This window comes from Nuphar pumila, chromosome 6, assembly GCF_984573655.1.
Source record: "Nuphar pumila chromosome 6, dmNupPumi1.hap1.1, whole genome shotgun sequence".
NCBI lineage: Eukaryota > Viridiplantae > Streptophyta > Magnoliopsida > Nymphaeales > Nymphaeaceae > Nuphar > Nuphar pumila.
This window is the reverse complement of record NC_143254.1, coordinates 99893113-99913841: the sequence shown is the minus strand read 5'-3', so window position 1 is coordinate 99913841 and position 20729 is coordinate 99893113. Positions and strand designations below refer to the sequence as shown.

The following is a 20729-nucleotide window of genomic DNA, read 5'->3' as shown; positions in this document are numbered from 1 at the left end:
AATCAAAATCTTTTACCGAAAATCCTATTCGTATTATGGAGCACACCCATGCACACATTTTAATGCATGTATATTCATGACATAATATCAGTTCATACTACAACACAAATGCATAAACTAATTGTCATAAATTTAGTTATAATTCATGCTTAAAATCAGTATGCATAACTTAACCAACGCTAAATACATGAATTAACATGCATAAGTCATGCATTATTCAAAATAAATACTTTATAAAGCATGAAAAATAACAAAAGTATGCTCATATGGGTAAAACTCAGGGTCCTCATGTAGGAACCGGTCTAAAAACACTCTGAACCGGTCTGAAACCGCCCCGAACCGGTCATCTAAGGGTCCGAACCGGTCCCGAATCTTATAAACCGATACATAATATGAACAAAAGTTCATAAAACCCTATAACCGTATGCCAAAATCCATGTATTTCTTTATATTTATGAAAACAGGTTTCAACATCTCGGAACCGGTGAAAAACTAGAAAGAACCGGTCAAAAACGGCTCTGAACCGGTTTCGCAAGGGGTCGGATCAGGTTCCTGATCCGATTCAGTCTCAATAGTGTTTGGATCCTGCATTGCATGGATCCGATCCGGTTTAAATGGGATCCGGGTCTGACCCGACCCATACTTAATACGGGTCGGACCCGGACCGAACCAAAACCCGGATTAGACCCGGTCTGAAACAGGCCCGGTCCAAAACAGATACCGGGTTCGACCCGGTCCAAAATGGATACCGGGTTCGACCCTGTCCAACATGGACCCGGGTACGACCCGGTCCTACATGGACCCGGGTATGACCCGGTCCAAACCGGACACCGGGTACGACCCGGTCCCTTATGGACCCGGGGTCGACCCGGTTCTTAATGAGTCCGGATCGGACCCGTTCCAGAATGGATCCGGATCAGACCCGATCTAAATGGAGACCCGACCCTTTTTCAGATCAGACCCAAACCCGGTCCCATTATGGGTCTGGGTTAGATCCAAAAAATAATAGCAGGCCCGATCCATTTCGGGTTTGGATCGGGCCTGATATCGGGTCTTCACACGGGACCCGATCCGGTCCCCAGATTGAAATTAAACAGAAACCCGATGGGTTTCTGTTTGAAATTTCAAGGAAACCGAAAAGGGTTTCTGCACTTTTCGGTTCCACGACGACTGACGCCGGTTGCCGGCGACCGGCGTCACCCCACGGTGACGCCGGTCCGGCGATAACCCGCCCGACAGAAGACGTCGCCCCACGGCGACGATGGTGGCTTCCATCCGATGGCTGAAGTGCACGGCAACGCCTGCCAGTCCGGCGGCAGCCCCGACGACATCAACAAGGATGCCGCCGATCAATGGCTGCCCTTGCCGGCAAAGAGCCCCACGGCGTGACCCCGGCGAAACCCAGCTCCTCCCCGGCGACAGGTAAGGGTTTAAATAGTTTTTTTATTATTTTTTATTGTCGCCGGTTTTGCAGGATGCTCCGGCGATGAGGTGGGGTATCCAGGGCGCCGACAAGACCGCCGATGACAGCTCTGCTGTTTTCCGGCAAAAGCCTCTCGCCCGATGACGAAAAAGGAAAACAGAGAGAAAAGGGGTTTTTTAAACCCCTTTTCTACATCTGTCGGTGCAGTTTCAGGCGAGGGCACCTGCGTTAATCCCGACGACGGCAAAAACCTCCCTGCAGCCCAACGGCCACAGGTTTTGTCTGAACCGGGAATTGATGTCGCACTTTTCTGACAATAGCCGGTGAAGATTGTCGCCCCACAGCGACAGTCTGCGGCTTACCGGTGGTTGTCACCCCACGGTGACTCCACCGCCGCTAAAACGCCGTTACTGCCTACACGGCCGTGCGCAGCGGAAATGCGTGGTGTTTGTGGGCCCATAACCCATTTTTGGGCGAAAACCCTGTGAAAACAAATAGACAGGGAGCGTACCTGGATTCGCCATTGATTGTGTAGGTGATTCGGCGTTCTCCTCAGCCGGTCGACGCCCACAATGAGCCCAGGCCTAATGTCGACGGTGAGCAGGACCCGTTCTGCTGCTCCTGTATGCAGAACAATATTTGGCAGGGAATTGTTACGAAATCTCATCATTTTCGTAACCCCAAAACCACTTTATATAATGGAGAATTAGGCAGTTACGTGAATGTGGTCTCTCCACATTCACGTAACTCCCACCCACTACCTCTATCATCCAGTCACTTACGTGACCCACTAACATGGTGTCAAACCGGGTCAGACTACGGGTTGGACCCGTAACCCATAATGTCCAACAGAAAAGACTAAAAAAATCGCCTCTTATTTTGTTTCCTTTTTATTGTTTCTTTTTGTAAATAGTTTTGTTCTTTCTTTTTTATTTGTTACAACCCTTGTTGGCTTTTGTTCGTTTTTTTCTTTCTTTGTTATCGTTTTCATGTACGAGCTCTTGTATATATAAAACCCTTGTTGGTCCCCTCTTTCCCGTGAACGTAGGCCACTTTTTGCTGAACCACGTACATCGCGCCATTGTGTTTTCTCTTTGCTTTTCACCCCCTCAAGCTCTCCAATTCTTTAATTCCAACTAGTTAATTTTCAGGTTCTTCCCGAATCTAATCCTCTAGGCGTGATATCATCTCCATTGTACAGGTAGCTCAGTATGGAATGACCTCACAAGTTTTGAATAATAAGTTTTTCCTCCAATATTTACTTTATTTTGACAGGATCTAGAGTTTGTGGGCACCTAATTAAGCACAACAATTACATAGCTTACAATCTAACTAAGCTAATTAAGAACAACTAGGATTTGGAAGGACAAACCACCTTAGTGGTTTCTGTCTTCACTGGATATGCAATTTACTTTCCTTTCTTTGTATTGGTAAATATCTGCCTAACTCCAACTTGCTTATCCAAAAAAAAAAATGTAGTAGTCTCTTTCATCTTATTGTTCTTTACAAATCACGTTTGATCCCCTTGAGATCATCTCGGAAGCTTGCCTGGTGGATGTCCTTTGTAGGCTAGGGCACCTTTTCTGTTACTCACATGCTGGCCAGAGAGAGAGAGAGAGTTGCATGGATAAAATCATGAGCTAAAGCCAAATGCGAAGTGAATTTTGGCTCATTATAAAATTACATAATTGCCAATAATTATATTTCAACGCCAACTTCAACCAGCCCCAACGATTTTCAAATAACTGCCAATAAATCATATTTCAACGGTTCAATCCCAACTTCACCCAGCCCCCAACAATTTTCAAATAAGAATACAGGACAAAAAAAAAACTTAATCAATTTACAAAATCTAAGTCAACACCCTATTACACATGATCAACGCCTAGTAACCAAAGACACCTGCTCGTCAATGGTAGGAGCAGTTCCAGCTGCCCACTCAAAACACGACGGAAGTCGTGCATGGTACTGTAGCAACTTTTCTATCTGCAAGCTCAACTTTTTCTGCTACACAATATGATTCTCATCCAAATTTTATGTTCTTAGAAATTTTAGAACTCTAGTTAACTGGAACACGTGTTGCAAAGGTAACTAATTAATACAGGAATAAGCTGAGCTCTAACATAAGCGAGTGGCTTCAATTTAAGCCACAAGTTTAATACTCTTTTCACCCGAAAGACATTACCATACAGTCTCAGGGCACGTTTGGAAGCAAGAAAAACTGTCATAGGAAAAAAAAAATTGCTTATGAGAAGTTTTGATACGATATTTTTTCTAAAATGATTTTTTTTTGCTTGTTTGGATAGCATGAGAAAAATAAAACAAAAAATATTAAAAAAATGAGAGAGGAGGGGGTGGTGGCAGAGCTTCTCAGGTGCAGTTTTTGAGGTGGGTGATGGTGGATGGTGGTGGTTGTAGAGCTTTTCCAACGTCATTTTCCGGGATGTGGGTGATGGTGGGTGGTGATGAATGGTTGTAATTGATGGTGGGGAGGGTGGTTTTTTGGAAGGTGGTGTTGAAAAGTCATCGTGGGTAGCGGTAGTGGAGCTTCTCCACACCATTTTTTGGGAAGTGGTGATGGTAGCGGAGAGATGGATAGTAGAAAATCATTGTGGGGAGGGCGGTTTTTCTAGAGGTGGTGGTGGTGTCATGAAGTGGCACGGAATTCAAGGCACTCAAAACCCAAACCCAAATTAATACATGCAATACATATGAATGAAAAAAATAAATACAACACAAGACTTTATGAATTTGTATCTTTATTAATAATGAACATTGAAATACATAAGCCAAAAGAAAAACATTATACAAAATACCTCACAACACAAATACACTCACACTCATGAGCCTAAACTATCCATCACTCTCTCTCCCACAATAGGCACACATACCCCATATATAGAGAGAGAAAAGGAAAAAAGAGATAGAGTAAAGAGAGGAGAAAAAAAGTCCTTTCTAACCATGGGAATAGAAATCTAGCTGTTGGGTTTAGTTTTCAATACAAATCTAGTTGTTGGGTCTAGCTTCCAATAATTAGTGTAAAGTCAACTGTATAGTGAATATATATATATATATATATATATATATATATATATATATATATATATATATATATATATATATATATATTATAGAGTAATCTTAACACCTCCACTCAAACTTATGGTGACTCACTTTGAGTTTGCAATTACAAAGAAAGAATCCATTACATAAAATGTATTCATTGACTTCATCAAGTTCTTTCATTCGTTGCTTTCTTAAATGATGTTCTTTATCTTCAATCATATGCTCTATTTTTCAAAGGGTTTTTAGGATCTTTAATATCATCAATATTTAAGAACCTGTAAATTGTGCTAACAAAACATCCCAACTATACACATATATATCATAAAGCATAAAAGATTTTAAAAATGAACTATATCAGTTATATATTATGGATAAAGGATGAACAAGCTCACAAAAAATATAATATATAGAAAATATTTAATAAAATAATTTAATATTTTTAAAAATCATTTTAAAAAATTATTAAATTTTCAAACACAATAGTCATTGAAAGACTTACTTCAATAGATAATTTTAAAAAATTATAGTTCCCAATTCAAAAGAGCATATAATTGCATATTATCAAAAAAGAAATGCATGCATAAAATATCTCAAAGATAAACTCATAAATCATTAATGAAATTATGCATTATTCAAAGTCAATATATCACTAAAATCTCATTAATGCATAAAAGATATAAAATATGAATTTTCAAACAACATTAATACCATGAATAAGTAACTCACAAAAGAGTTTAAATCCTTATAAGGAAAAATAAAATATTTATAAAAAAATCAAAACAAATAGCCATATTCAAATGCACAACAGAAATAATGAGAAAATTTAAAAACCCACACACAAATCATAACAAGAGAAATGATATTTTGCAACAATGGCCATCATGGATCAACAACTATATCAATCAATATAGATACAAAGGTGATACTTTAATATCTCAAAGAGATGTAAAGTTTTAAACTGATCATAACAATTTAAATTTCAATAATACAAATAATATCTATAAATTCATTCAAAATATAGTAACCTATGCACCCAAGGCATATCATGATGTAAAATACCCAAGACAACCAACATAGAAGAAATTTAAAATATCCATAATCATGCAATAAAAGTATATTCAATCCAAGATGCATGAAAATATTTCAATGACTATTTCTTATACAAGAGCAAATGAGTTTAAAAAAATTATAAAGATATTTAAAAATTTCACATAACACAATGAATGATATTTGTAAATCTTAACACTAGTTCGACCACTACAAGCAATCACCTCACTAGACCTCCAAACCTCAAAAATCAAGTGTATAAACTACAAAAACAAGAGTATAACCACAATGCCAGTAAATGGATAAAAAACATAAAAAAAGTATGAATAACCAACATCTCTTGTCTAGATAAAATGACACTTAAAAAAGTGTATCAATGACTAGAACAAGAGCATAACCAATGAGGTATATCACTCACCACATTGAAAACATCATCTCTTGTCCACATATAATGACACTCAAAATAAGTCTATTGTCTACTAAAACAAGAGTATACTTACAATGCCACTTATAGGCTAAACAAATATACATAAGTATGAATAAATATCTCTTGTCTACATATAATGACAATCAAAATAAGTGTATTAGTTACTAGAACAAGAGTATAATCACAATGCTACTTATAGGCAAAACAAATATTTTTGATAAACATTGTTTGTCTACATATAATGACACTTGGATAAGAGGCATAATAGGAGAAACACTACAAGAAAAATGCTAATTAGCGATGGAACTTTACGACAAATTTTTTTCGTCGCAAAGTTACGACGGATTAGAGAGAGAAAACCATCCGTCGCTAACATTCAAAATATTTACGAAATTAGCAACATAAAAATTTCGTCGCCAAATTTGTCGCTAAGTAGCGATGGATTCGTGACGGAAGTTTTATGTCGCAAAACCCATCACACTTAGCGATGGATGTAGCGATGGAAAATATTTCATCGCTAATTAGCGACGGAGTTTGTGACAGAAATATTTCGTTGCTAAATGTCGATGTAAAACGCTCACTAGTTAGCGACGGAGTAGCAACAAAATATTTTCGTCGCTAAATGTTGATGTAAAATGCCCTAGAGCACGAAATCGATCTTTTTTTTTTGGCTCTCACCCACGCCGCTCTCTCTCTCTCTCTCACCCACGCCGCTCTTCGTCGACCGCCCCCTCCCTATCTCCGGCTACAACCCCCTCCCTCCCTTCAGCTCAGGTAATCGTCAACTCCCCTCTCTCTGATTTTCCCCAAAACAACAAACCCTAGTCTGTCGCACGTCTCCGTCGATCCTTCTGTCCGACCACCGCCGCCCATTTTCCGACAGCTCCACCGGTGCCTCCTCGCCTTCCCCTATTTAAGGCTGACTCCCTCCTCTCCCTTCTCGATCAATCCATCCTCTTCCGTTCCTGCAACTCTCTCGTCGTCTCTCATGTTGTTAGCGATCTCTATGGATTGAGATTCTCGAACCTCGTTCCATTTTTCCCGCTCTGAGAATCGCCCTTCTGATTGAGGTAAGCTTAGTTTGATTCTTATTCTCGTTTAGATCTTGAGTCTTCTATTTTCATTTTTTATTTGCGTGATTATTGCTTAGAAATGAACAGTGATTGTGTTTCTTGGGTTTTGACGCTTGCGATTGAAAGATATCTAGATTGATTTGTGTTCTATGATGCGTCAAAATGTGATTCTTGGATGAAATGTTTTTTTTAGGGAATACAAGATTTTCTCTCTCTCTCAAGTAATTTGTTCATAGCACCAATCAATTTTTTAGGGAATACGAGATTTTTTTCTTGTACCATTATTTATCTCAGATTTATAAATTATTGTTAATTCTATTGCAGAGGACATGATTTTGAGATCCTCTTTCTTTTATTCAATATTTTGAAATTTCATTATAGATGTAAATAATATATTGGCATTTCTGTATAGATATGAACCGTTTTGGTTAAATATGCTTTATTAGAAAATATTTATGAGTATACATTTTGATAATCTTTTTTGTTTTAGGTTTTAGCATTGCTTTAGTATTGTTTTCTCCCAGAATTCTTTGATGTTGTTCTTAATACTTGTATATTGGAGTTAGATGCAATTTTTTGGATGTTCTTAGACGTGGTCGTTTTAGTTATTTTTCTGTTCATCGTCTTATGAGTGGAATACGCCACATTTCTTTTTTACTGTCTCTGTTTGATGAAATCATTTTCTGTTTGATTATTGGAAATCTGGTGATTGTTGATTTGATTAAGCTATATTTTTTGTCTGAATGAATCTGAATATTAAATGAATTTCATTATGATTTACTGAATTTCAATATTTGAATGAAATTGAATTTCATTGCAATGCTTTTACTATTTGTTACTGATTTTATTTATGTTTTTTACTATTTTCTGCTAAATAGTAGCTTGAGTTTCATTACATTTTTTTACTGTGTTAACTAAGTTCCATTGCATATTTTTATTGTTTGTTTTACTGATTTTTACTTGTGTTTTACTAAGTGTTTTACTGATTTTTTTATGTTTGGATTGAATACTAGTGTTAGTGTTAGTTTATTACTTCGTTAGTTGTTTAGTTAAATAGATTAGTTAGTTGTTAAGTGAAATAATTAGCATTGTTGTAGAAAAAAAACATGATTTCCTATCTTTTTTATTTGCTCTCTTTCTCTCTGGCTTTTTATTTGCTTGTTTTTCTTGGATATTGATGCTTTTGGTTTTTTGATGTTGAATCTAAGCCTTTGGTTTTTTAATGTTCAATCCACATTAGGAGGCTTTGTGTTTTTCACACTTGGGCATAAGCTGCCAATTATTAGATTTGGCAATTAGCTTCTTTAAAAAATGGTAGTTATCACCAAATGCATAAACTGTCATCTTGTTATAATTTTAGAAGAAGTGACAATTAGCTTTTTATTTTTTATAATTTTAGAAGAAGAAGAAATTCCTCATTTTGTTAATGCTAATGTTAATTTTTTATTTAATGAATGATCATGTTTTATTTCTTAGATACTTACATAGATCAAGTTGTTGCATTAATGTTAACATTTATATTTGAATGTAGTTATGAGGTAGTAGTTAGCGAGATATTGGAGTGTGTTTGCTACATGTACATGTTTGACATTGATACACTATGAATGATTTCAATGTATTGCCACATTTGATGTGACTCTATCCATGCTTGCAACTTTTTTAAATGAAGTCATTCCCAACATTGTTCGTAATGAGTTGTGCAACTTTTTTCAGGACAGAAGAACTTCGTCTGTATTCAACATGAGCTCCGGTGCTCGTCAGGTATAAAGATTTATGTCATTTTTTTTTATGTCGTTAGATTTCAACCTTAGAACACATACATGCAAGTTTTTTGACTGCCTTAAAACACATATGAGCATGATAGAATCACATATAAAGTTTTTTTACTGCTTTAGAACACATATGAGCATGATAGAATCACATATAAAGTTTTTTGATTGCCTTAGAAAACATATGAGCATGATAGAATCACATATAAAGTTTTTTTACTGCCTTAAAACACATATGAGCATGATTGAATCACATATAAAGTTTTTTTACTGGCTTAGAACACATATGAGCATGATAGAATCACATAGAAAGTTTTTTTACTGCCTTAGAACACATATGAGCATGATAGAATCACATATAAAGTTTTTTTTACTGCCTTAGAACATATATGAGCATGATTGAATCACATATAAAATTTTTTTACTGCCTTAAAATACATATGAGCATGATTGAATCACATATAAAGTTTTTTGACTGCCTTAAAACACATATGAGCATGATAGAATCACATATAAAGTTTTTTTACTGCTTTAGAACACATATGAGCATGATAGAATCACATATAAAGTTTTTTGTCTGCCTTAGAACACATATGAGCATGATAGAATCACATATAAAGTTTTTTACTGCCTTAAAACACATATGAGCATGATTGAATCACATATAAAGTTTTTTTACTGGCTTAGAACACATATGAGCATTTTGTTTATATTTTGTTTATAAATATTAATAGTTTGGTTCTCTTGTAGGATGCTGGAGATTATCAGCGTAGAGAAGCTGACGGAGGTATGAAGGGAGGGGTAGATAGAGAAAATGAAGAGGGTGATGCCCTGAATCTTGACGATGATTAGTTTCATATATTTAATTTGTTTGACGTACTTGTAATTAATTATAACTTGGCAAAGATTGTATTTAATTGTTTAACTCATTAAGCATCATACAAGAGATGACGTATCATAAAATTTTGTATTTTGCAAAACATGAAAAACATATAAGATTTTAAAAAACCACATACTTTTACAAAATACACTTATGTATAATCAATGTTTACGAAAAACCATATGTCAAGATACAATAATTTTTACAAGTTCTACTTTCAGTGGATTTATGAAAAAGTATATTCATTTTAAACACATATGCCATAATGTCACAATATATATATTAGAATGTGAGAGCCTTGAATCCAAGCTATTTAACAAGTCAAAATTTTTTCTTTGAAGCACAAGCACGAACAAGACTTCAAGACCATGATGCCTTCACTCTAATACCAAGTCACTAAGTGATGCAAAATCCAAAGCACTCAAAACCCAAACTCAAATACCAACATGCAGCACATATGAATGAAAAAATAAATACAACAAATACAAGACTTTATTAATATGTATCTTCATTAATAATGAACATTGAAATACATAAGTCAAAAAAAAAATATTATACAAAATACCTCACTATACAAATACACACACTCATGAGCCTAAACTACCCATCACTCTCTCTCCCACAATAGGCACACATAGGGGTGTCAATGGGTCAGGTTTGGTTTGGACTCAGATTAAACTAGATTTGAACTTGATTTTCGGGAATGGTATCAGGTCCAAGCCCGAGTCTAGTTGGATCCAATATAAGAAAAACCATACTTGGACCCGATAAGAACTACAAGAACCTGGATTGTACCTGATAAAATAATGTTTTTATTCTTTTTACATTGAAAATTTGTGGGTCTTAATCGGAACTCGGGTCCGGTCTTAGTATGGTATAAATTTTCACAAATTATACCCGGATCCATGTATTAATCGAACCTTCGAGTCCAGGCCCAGGTCATATTATTTATCACCATACCCAGACCCTAGAGAGGAAGAGATAGAATAAAAAGAGCAGAGTGAAAGTCCTCTCTAACCATTGGAATAGAATTCTAGTTGTTAGGCTTACTTCTTAACACAAATCTAGCTGTTGGGTTGAGTTCCCAACAACTAGTGTAAAATCAGTTGACTTTACAATGAATATATTATACATATACACATATGCGCGTATATATATATATATATATATATATATATATATATATATATATATATATATATATATATATATATATATATATATATATATACAAAAAAGATGAATAATATTAACATGTGGGTGGTGGTAGTCGTGGTGAGATGGATGGTGCGAGTGATGGTGGGTGGTGGTAGTCATGGTGAGATGAATGGTGCTAGTGATGGTGGTGGTGAGATGGATGGTAAGAAGTGGATCTCACCATTTTCTATTGGTAGAAAACATTTCTCTACCCCCCCCCCCCTATGGATGAATGTTTCTTATCAAAAAGTATACTTTTAAAAAAAAAAGAGCAAGAAATTTTCTCTGGTTTGGTAGGATCGAAAAATACCGTACAATTTTTTTATTTTGCATCACTTCTCCTACATCTTTCTTACTTTCAAACGTGCCCTTAAAAACAAAAATATCAAATTTAGACAATTTTGAGAGAGAGAGAGAGAGAGAGAGAGAGAGAGAGAGAGTACCCCATGTAGAGAGGATTTCTTCTCTAAGCACACTTGTGAATCTGTATAATATATTTTTCACTTCAACACATATTGGCCTGACAAATTGGTAAAAGAAACCCAAGTCAAATAAGGAAATTGAGAAATGTCAAATTGTCAATAGCCAAAAAAACATAGATTGAACACCAAACATGCAGGCAGGGAGCAGTTGCCTTGCTTTTTCCTTCAGAAGTCCAACTATACTTTCCCACTAATTCCCCGAAAACCATGACACAAACAGATAAAGAGAAAAAAATTGGACTAAAAATTCACACAGAGGTAACCATTTTCTCGCTGTGGCTGACTTCGAGAGGCAGATGGAGGAGGGAGGAATAGATCAAGGACTCCTAACTGTGACCTCAAGGGAATAAATGAATGTCTGTCTACTCACGATAGTCTGGAATTCTTCTCTTGGAACTTGGGGTACCCCGGATGTCTCCTTTAATACACCCTACGGTTTTCCTCCCTGCAAGCATGTCCATCAGTGTGGTCTTTCCTGCTCCAAATACTCCCATCAGTCCCAATGTAAATCCATGATTGAGAAAAAAGTTTGTTATACTTTTATTGTAACGGTTTCAAGTTTGCATCAGAATCATTTAATTAAAAAAAAAAAAAAAGAGCAGCTACATAGGGTCCTATTTACAGTTTTTTTTTTCACTTTGATTCAGTACCAAAAAGTAAAGTCTGACTGTTTCCATTCAGTAGCAAAGAATGTTCAACCTAATATGAGTTGAACCTCTAAAAAAAAGATAGATCATAAGCAAATGATGGGGGCAGAATCAGAGCTGTAAAACAGAAGCAACATCACAGTATTTGCAAAATCTCTCAACAATAAAATAATGGCCAAATGTGTGATGATCCCTCCAGTATATAAGGAACTTTGGCTGTTTGTCATTTTATTTACTGCAGTCGTTGGAACCCAACAAAAACCACCAGCTGATAGTTACAGGTACTAAGGATGCATTAACTTTCTACATTGGTTGCTTATAAAAAAAAACAAAAAACCATTAACATGGAACGTTAGGCCCGCTAGGCCCATGAGCCCAACCCGGTTGAAGTCATCATATATTCACAACATTTTCTCATTTGTTTCCTTGAATTCATATATTTCTTTAACAAAAAATTGGAAAAATGCAAAAATAAAAAAAAATGCTGAATCACATAATTGATATATATATATATATATATATATATATATATATATATATATATATATATATATATATATATATATATATCACTGGTGGAGCCAGGGGTGGGCGGTCGCCCACCCCAGAATTAGAAACCAGATTTTTTTTTTGACTATGTTAAAGAAAGAATATGCGTCCATGTGTGTTTTCTTCTGACGAAGGTAGTGCTAATCTTTTCCCTTAATTTTTTTCACCTTATTGAATTGTGTAAAAACCGCAGAAGAGAAGAGACATGTTATTAGTTCGTGAGAGTTGGAGTTCTCTCTTTGTGAATATTCAACGAAGATCTGTGTGTTTTTCCTCCAGCTTCTTCTTTTGTCGTTTGTTCTTTGTGAAACCGTGTAACCTACGTTTATGGGGAACCTAGCTCCACTCATCCCTATATCATCCTCTGTGGTCATAACTCCCTCTGGGATCACATTGGTACTAAGTCGTTTTGATCAATATGGCCCTATCGATGGGTTTAGCACGATTGATTTAATAGAAATCAATGTTTTAATAGTGTTCTTTAACAAAAAAAAAACATGATTTTCAATTTATTTTGACAGTGTTTTTTAACAAAAAAAACCATGTTTTTTGTATTAATGGTTATTGATTTTTGAATCAGCAAAAAGTCCTCAACATAAGTCGGATTCTGTCTATTCAAATGCCGATCTTCACTAAATGGATGATGCAGATCACATACACAGGGTCCAATTTGATGAAAACAACTTGCATCGATGAGATCCGAATGACAGGAATGGTGATATGGATGACTGAAACTTAAATGTGGTTATGGGTGCCATGCAAAACACTATGCTTGCTTCACTAAACAGAGGAAAAGAGGGATTGAAAGTGTGTTGTTATAGCCTAGCTAAGGGCAGACCGATGCCATGAAGGCCCTCAGAATGATGAAACCAGATGGTACCATCAACTTGATGGCCATCGCCTTCTCCGGCCAGGGAGACTGCTTCTAGAAGAGCATGTCAGATCTACCATGCACAACCAAAATTTCTTCTGACGACGGGTGGGCAAAAAAATTCTGGCTCTGCCACTGGTCCGAATAAATGGATCATCCTTCAAGACCATAGTATTGTCCCCGAGACCCGAAGTCTGCCCACCCAACAAAAAACTTCTGGCTCCGCCACTGATATATATATATATATATATATATATATATATATATATATATATAATTAGAACTGGAAATATGAGAACTAATGTGTGAACCACAATTTTTATGAATTTTGTATTCTTTCCTCTTGAATCTAACCCTGGATGTGATCTACATGCTTGGTTTCATAAGAACATGTTCTTGAATCATTAGATTTTGATGCATAAATGAGATTTTTTTAAGGCTTTAAAATCTATGACTCATATTGATCATAAATATTCAAGCATTCAAAAATCATATTTTTTTTATAAAAAAATACAAGATCTAATGATTGATTCCTAGCAAATTCTTCATGCCAAGCACATCCACATGATTGGAATTGCAAAAAAAGTGTTGGAAATACCCATATTTCCTGTTCTCATATTTCACTTTTCATATTCTAGTGATTATATATATATATATATATATATATATATATATATATATATATATATATATATATATATATATATATATATATATATATATATATATATATATATATATATATAAGCTTGGGAGTAGCCTGTTAGCCGGCAAGCTGGTCTGAACCAACCTGTGATTTTCCGGGTCAGGTTTAAGCCCTATTTTGATCAAGCCATCTTAAGAAAACTAGGACCAAGCTTAATCTGTTTGGGCCAAGCTACAGGCTAATCATGGCATGTCCGGCCCATTTTTTTTTTATGAGAATGCTGGGAGTAGGGGTGGCAAAATCTGACCCAACCCGCCAACTAGGGGTGGCAATTTCTGACACGACCCGCCAACCCGCCTCTTAGGCGGGTTCGGGTTGGGCTTAAGCCAACCCGTTTAATAAACGGGTCAACCCGTGTAACCCGTTTATTAAACAGGTCAGGTTCGGGTTGGGGTTATGCCAACCCGCCAACCCGGCTGACCCGTTTAATAAACGGGTTAGGCGGGTGGGTCAACCCGCCAACCCGTCTGCCCGACCCGTCAACCCGCCAACCTGCCTACCCGATCCGTCAACCCGCCAACCTGAAAACCCGTTTACCCGACCCAACCCATTTATTAAATGGGTTGGCGGGTCGTGTCGGGTTACCCGTTTATTAAACGGGTCGGGTTCGTGTTTGCCACAGCCGACCCGTTTAATAAACGGGTCGGGTTCGGGTTGAGGTATGCTGACACGCCAACCCGCCAACCCGACCCGATTGCCACCCCTACCGCCAACCCGCTTCTTAGCTGGGTTCGGGTTTGGCTTAAACAGGTTCGTGTCGTAAACGGGCTGACCTGCCTAACCCGTTTATTAAACGGGTCATGTTCGTGTTAGGGGTATGCGAACCCGCCAACCCGTTTGACCCGTTTAATAAACGGGTTAGGCGGGCTGGTCAACCCGTTTACACGAACTCGCAACCCGCAGTCTGTTTACACGAACCCGTCAACCCGCAACCCGTGTAACCGTGTTATCGTGTCTATGTTATCGGGTCGACCCGTTTAATAAATGGGTCGCCGTCTCATGTAATCGTGTCGTGTCAACCCGACCCAACCCATTTATTAAATGGGTTAACCGTGTCGGGTCGGGTTACCCGTTTAATAAATGGGTCATGTTCGTGTTTGCTACATCCGACCCATTTAATAAACGGGTCGTTTTCGTGTTGAGGTATTCTGACCCGCCAACCCACTGACCGACCCGACCCGATTGCCACCCCTAGCCGGGAGAAAGGGCGCCCTTACATTCCAGGCCATTGTCCAGGCCAAGCTTAAAGCACACCATCCACAACAACATAAATGTAGAATGATTGAATTTTAAACATGCATTCAGGATCAATGCAATGCACATGATGCCCAAAATAATTTCTTCACATTTTTCATTAGCATCTCAATGCCCACAAGCAAGTATTTGAGGCACTAGAAGTGAGAACTTGCACCATTAATTCCACTGCACATTTCTTCAATAATGTTAAACAATTTATATACATTAAATCAGCATCACATTAGATGCATTAACCAACTGGGGGCTCTGTGTGGATGGATGGTAGGAGCTGTCAGTGCACTACTCCTTGTGGTGAGACGTTGCAGGTTCAAACCCCAGTGATACGTTGGAACCATGCCATTTCCTTTCTTTAGTAAATGATCCTAGTTTGGAAACTAGGAAGTGGATCCCACCAAATCCGGGGGGCGTCAACCCGACATTTTCTCCCATGACAAAGAAAACCCCAACTAAACTGCAGTCATGGTGGATATGTGGACCAATGACATCCGGATGTCCAAACCAAAAGATCTGATCCTCTTCAAAACACTTGAAACACCATAAGCATTATGGATCTGGATCCCCTGAGAGTCCAAGGTAGATCCGATAAAATGGGTTCCAAAGAACCAATCTCCATCCCGATCCATATCGACATCGGGTCGTGATCCGGAATCCGGACATGAAGGGATATATTTGTGATTTCATAAATCAACGGGGATACCGTAGTCAAACTCATAAAATGAAAACTTAGCCGTCTCTGGCCAGGCTTATCCGTCGGACCGTCTCCCCCGGGGAAACACGTCTTGTTTGCCATGTCATTGTCCTCTAACGTAGCTTCCGCCAATCAGATTCTACCTAGCGTCACTAGCTCCTCTACGATTGGCTCAAACCTTCCACGTCATAGACCGCGTAGGGTCCCCCAACAACAACATAAATTCAGACGCATCCGTAACAATAACAAAGCTCGTCGTCTCCACTGCAACAGTCCACCACCAAGAGGAGAAGAAGGAGAGGAAATCACAATCACGATCGATTGAAAAAAAGAGATTATCTCGGAATTTCAATACTGCAATTTCGCCTCGTTCCTCTCTCTAATCCTTCTGGTGTATGAAATGGAGCCCCGATCCCGTTTCTTGGTCGCGTCTCTTCTGGTGGTGATGTTCTTGACGGTTGAGACGGTGCATTCCTTCTCTCCGGACGATGGATTTCAGCGATCGGCGTTCAAAGTTGTCTCGGTAAGGAATTTCTCCAAGATTTCCGTTTTTCTTGCCTTTCCTTTATCTTGAATTGTAGATTTTTCTGATATTTGATATCCGGAACTCAACAATTCTTCTTGGTTTTGTTCTGGGGTTCCAATTCAGGATCTGAAGGAGCTGATAGCGAAGAAATTAGGGGTAAAGTCAGAGGAGTTGACGATCGTCGACTACGATTTCGGAGACTCGGTCGTCGGGCAATCGGCGGCCTATGAATTCGATATAGAGATGGATAGGAAGGTCCTTCCCTTCAAGATCATGGACGACGTGAAGCAGTGGAGATCCGTTGATCCGTCCTTCCTTTCTTCGAGCTCCGGCCTCATGGAGTCCGTCCTGGGTCCCTTTGATCTGTCTGGTCCGATGGAGCTCTGGATTCAGGATGGCCAGGGCATGCGCCTCTCCCTTCCCGTAAGTTCCTTCGGAAATGGTGTTCCTTTTTTCCCTTTTTTCTTTTTTCCGTTTTCGCTCGGTTGATCGATGGTTGGATCACGAAATGATCGACTGACGGTGGGGTGTGGTCGTTGCAGCACGACGTAGACGCTGGAGAGGTGAAGAAGGTGATCTTATCAGACGGGGCGACGGTGACCGTCCAGGGAGCGAAGGCGGTGTTGCTAAGGCAGCCCATCGACCTCCCCTCCTCCAACGCCACACTCTCCTCCCTCGCCCATTACCTCCGCCACGCCTCCCTCTCGCAGCCGCAGCCCCTCATCTCTCTCAGGATCGTCGGCCCCTCCTCTCTCACCGTCTCCCCCACCACCGCCCCCGCCCCCGCCGATCGCGTTTCTTCCGCAGCGGCCAACCGCCTCAAGGTCAAGCGCCTAGCTCCCGGACTCCTGCAGCTCTCCTCCCCTTCTCAGCCGGACCGGTCTCCGGCTACCGCCGGGACGCCCTCTTCTCCTCTTGAGTCGACGGCGATGGTCCCGCTTGGAATGTGGCCGCTTTCTTCTTTCAACGTCTCCGACCGAAAGCTCGCCGTATTCGAAGAGATTCTGAAAAAGGCGATCGCTGCCGGAAAACCCGAGGGATCGCCGGCGCCGTCCTCCGTGAGGTTGACGCGCGCAGAGACGTCCGTCCAGACGTTCTTGAAGATGGGGTTCGGAGTGGAGAAGAGCCTGGATGGTACGGACGAGGCGGCCTGGGAAGCGTTTCCGTCGTGGCGGACGAGGCCGTCGGTGGCGAGGCTGCACTTCGAGGTGGTGGCGAGGTTGGAGGGCTACAAGCTCACGGCGGAGATGCTGAAGCAGGTGCAGCACTACGTCATAGCGGATTCGTTCTCCCAATCTGCGTTGTTCGGTAACACTACGAGGCCGATGACGCCGTTGGTGATGTTTCCTCCCTCACCTTTCTCCCTTTGAAGTGCGTCTTTTTACAGTGCCTTTCCTCTTTCCTTCCTGTTGTACAGCGAGTCGAGGGACAGAGGAACATCTGTTTGATTATTTAACCGTTGAGTTTGAGATAAAAGAAAGTAAATGTAATACCGTAAGTGGGTTCCTGGAGTTGTATTCTCAACTTCTGACCCTTTCGGGAACGCCATCTTGATGTGTTGCCAAAATGCTGTGTTCAATGTTGGTGGCCGAACTCACAAGGCTCAGTCCCAAAGAAAAATGGAGTGCATCAAAAGTGTGTAGAAACGGTCTTAATTTTTTTTTAAATAATGTAGCATTTCGTTAATATATATATATATATACTTTTGATGCACTCCATTTTTTCTTCTAAGTTCTCCTTTCTTCTAGGTTGGGTGATTATATTGTTGTTTTAGGGTTAGGGTTTTTTTCCTATATGGGATTTGCTGTAGGTCTCTAACCCTTCATCCTCCGCCCATTTAAGATTGAACAGAACATAACCAAAAAAATGGCATGGTGCGGCTATGTTTAGGGTTTGTATCCATTGAACAAGAAATTGTGTTTTTTGTGTAACGTTTGATTTTTATATTGCGGATTTGAACACATGGATATGGGTTGTGTTTTGGATTGTACGACTCGATCCGCCTAACCATATGAGTGTTTAAACATGTTTATTATGAATTTTAGAATTGGATATGGATCTCAAATTGGATTTAAAAACTAAAAATATTTAAAATTTAGGTAATTTAAGAAAAATTAAAACTTGATATTTTTTTACATATAAATGCTTTAATGGGTGTTCTAATTATGAAAATTTGTCAAAAAATTATGGTCTATATGGATCTCAAATTGAATCCAAGTATAAAGTGTTTAAATTTTGGATAATTTGAGAAAAATAAGAATTCATATTTTTATATACAAATGCAAAAACCATAAAGAAATCATAAAACTTTAAAATGTGAGAAAATAAATCATAAACAAACCATAAATAAACTAAAAACAAATAAACCATAAAACCAAGAAAACTATAAATAAACCATAAAATTAAATATAAAAACTTTAATTCAAACTTTGATCAAAGAAAAAAAACCTAATCAAATACAAAAAAAACCTTAATCAAATTAAGTATAAAAATCTATAATAAAAAAAATATTTCAAAACCCTAATCAAAGGCCCCAAAGGGGTTTGGTGTTAGGGATGCTTAATGAGCCAACCTCAGCTCGGGTCATAAATGAGTTGAGCTTATACAAGGTTTTAGGCTTGGATCAAGAAAACGAGTTGAGCCTGATCGACCTACCGAGCTTGATAAGTCTCGACTTGGGTATACTTCAGACTTGGCCCACCCCTCGAGCCCTGTCCTTTTACCCCGCTCCTTCTCGAGCCCCTCCCTCCTCGAGCACCCTCTCTCTCTTTCTCATATGTGATGGTCGAGGATCACCACTACTACCTCTTAATTTCGCCAAGGATCGTCACTACCACCTCTTTCGCCAAGGATGCCACCACCACCACTCTTTGAGATCAAGAAGAAGAAGAGGAAGGAAGAAAAACATATTTTCTCACTCTTCCATCTCCTCTTTCTTCCTTTCCTTCTCTCTCTCTCTATATATATACCGAGTTTAGGCCAACTCAGCCTGTTGGGCTTAGAAGTGTGAAACACTGGGTGACCCATGCTTAGCCCGATTAATGCTTGTCTGTCTCGATTCAAGCTTAGCCAAACTCAGGCCGAGTCTATACACTAGTTCACTTGGGTGAGCCGAGGTTGAACATGCCAAGCTTGGCTCATATGCGGTTAGATTCAAATCTCATGGAGGTCATCCATTGTGCTAGCCGAAGTGTGGTGACAAGGGGGTAAGCCCATCGAGTTTTACATTGCTAGGACAATGATCATAAGTACGATAGGCAAAGCCAATGTGGCTAGGTATCCGATTCTAGTGGTGGTTTCTTGGTGTAAATATAAAAACACCATAATTAAAGAAAAAAATCTTAATCAAATTAAATATCAAAAATTTTAATTAAGGATATCTTATTCAAAACCCTAAAAAAACTTAATCAAATAAAAAAAATCTCATATAATTAAATAACAAAAACCTTAATTAAAGATATTTGATTCAAAGACCTAATCAATGAAAATAAAAAAAGCACTAATCAAAGGGGAAGAAAATGGAGAGTGAGGAACATATAAGAAGGGAGAGAGAGACTTCAACTCAACACCTTCACAACCACCCCGCTGGCCACACGGGCAACCTTCCGGTAGGTGGTAGTGTCATTTTCTTGTTGTACAACTGTGAAAGTGGTTTGGTTCAGATGTAGTTTGGTTGAGTATCTTGTTGGTCCTATTCAGTCCAAGTTTAGTAACAAAAGGTGGTTTTTTTTAGGATGATCCAAGAGAAAAGAGGCTTCCCATTATCATTTGGGTTAGTTTATCAGATTAACAAAATTCAATGTGCAAGTTGTGTATTATTATTTTTTAAGATGCCCAATATGTCAGACAGAACTATCCAAATAGCAAAATCACAATAGAAAACTCTTTCCAATGGGATTCATGCTGCCCATTCAGGAGTCCTTAGCCTAAACCAGCGTGCATAAAAAAAAAATTGAAATGAATGGCTTCCACTACATTATACACATTTTATATCAGTCAATAGGGATGTGAGTTGGATTTGGCTTGAATCCAAACTCAAGTTGCATTCATTCTTTGGATCTAGATTTAGATATTCTCATAAGTATATTGAAATTGGGCCTGAAACTCCCAAAACTGTCATT

General features: G+C 38.6%; 1 protein-coding gene across 1 annotated transcript; it reads left to right on the top strand.

Moving 5' to 3' along the window:
- Positions 1–16335: 16335 nt before the first annotated feature.
- LOC149835396 (protein TUNICAMYCIN INDUCED 1-like) lies at positions 16336–18247 on the top strand. The gene is made up of 3 exons (XM_090008459.1): positions 16336–16605; positions 16732–17031; positions 17151–18247. Exons 1-3 carry the CDS (start codon positions 16483–16485, stop codon positions 17976–17978), a joined length of 1251 nt encoding a protein of 416 aa, XP_089864585.1. The 5' UTR covers positions 16336–16482; the 3' UTR covers positions 17979–18247.
- Positions 18248–20729: the final 2482 nt, after the last annotated feature.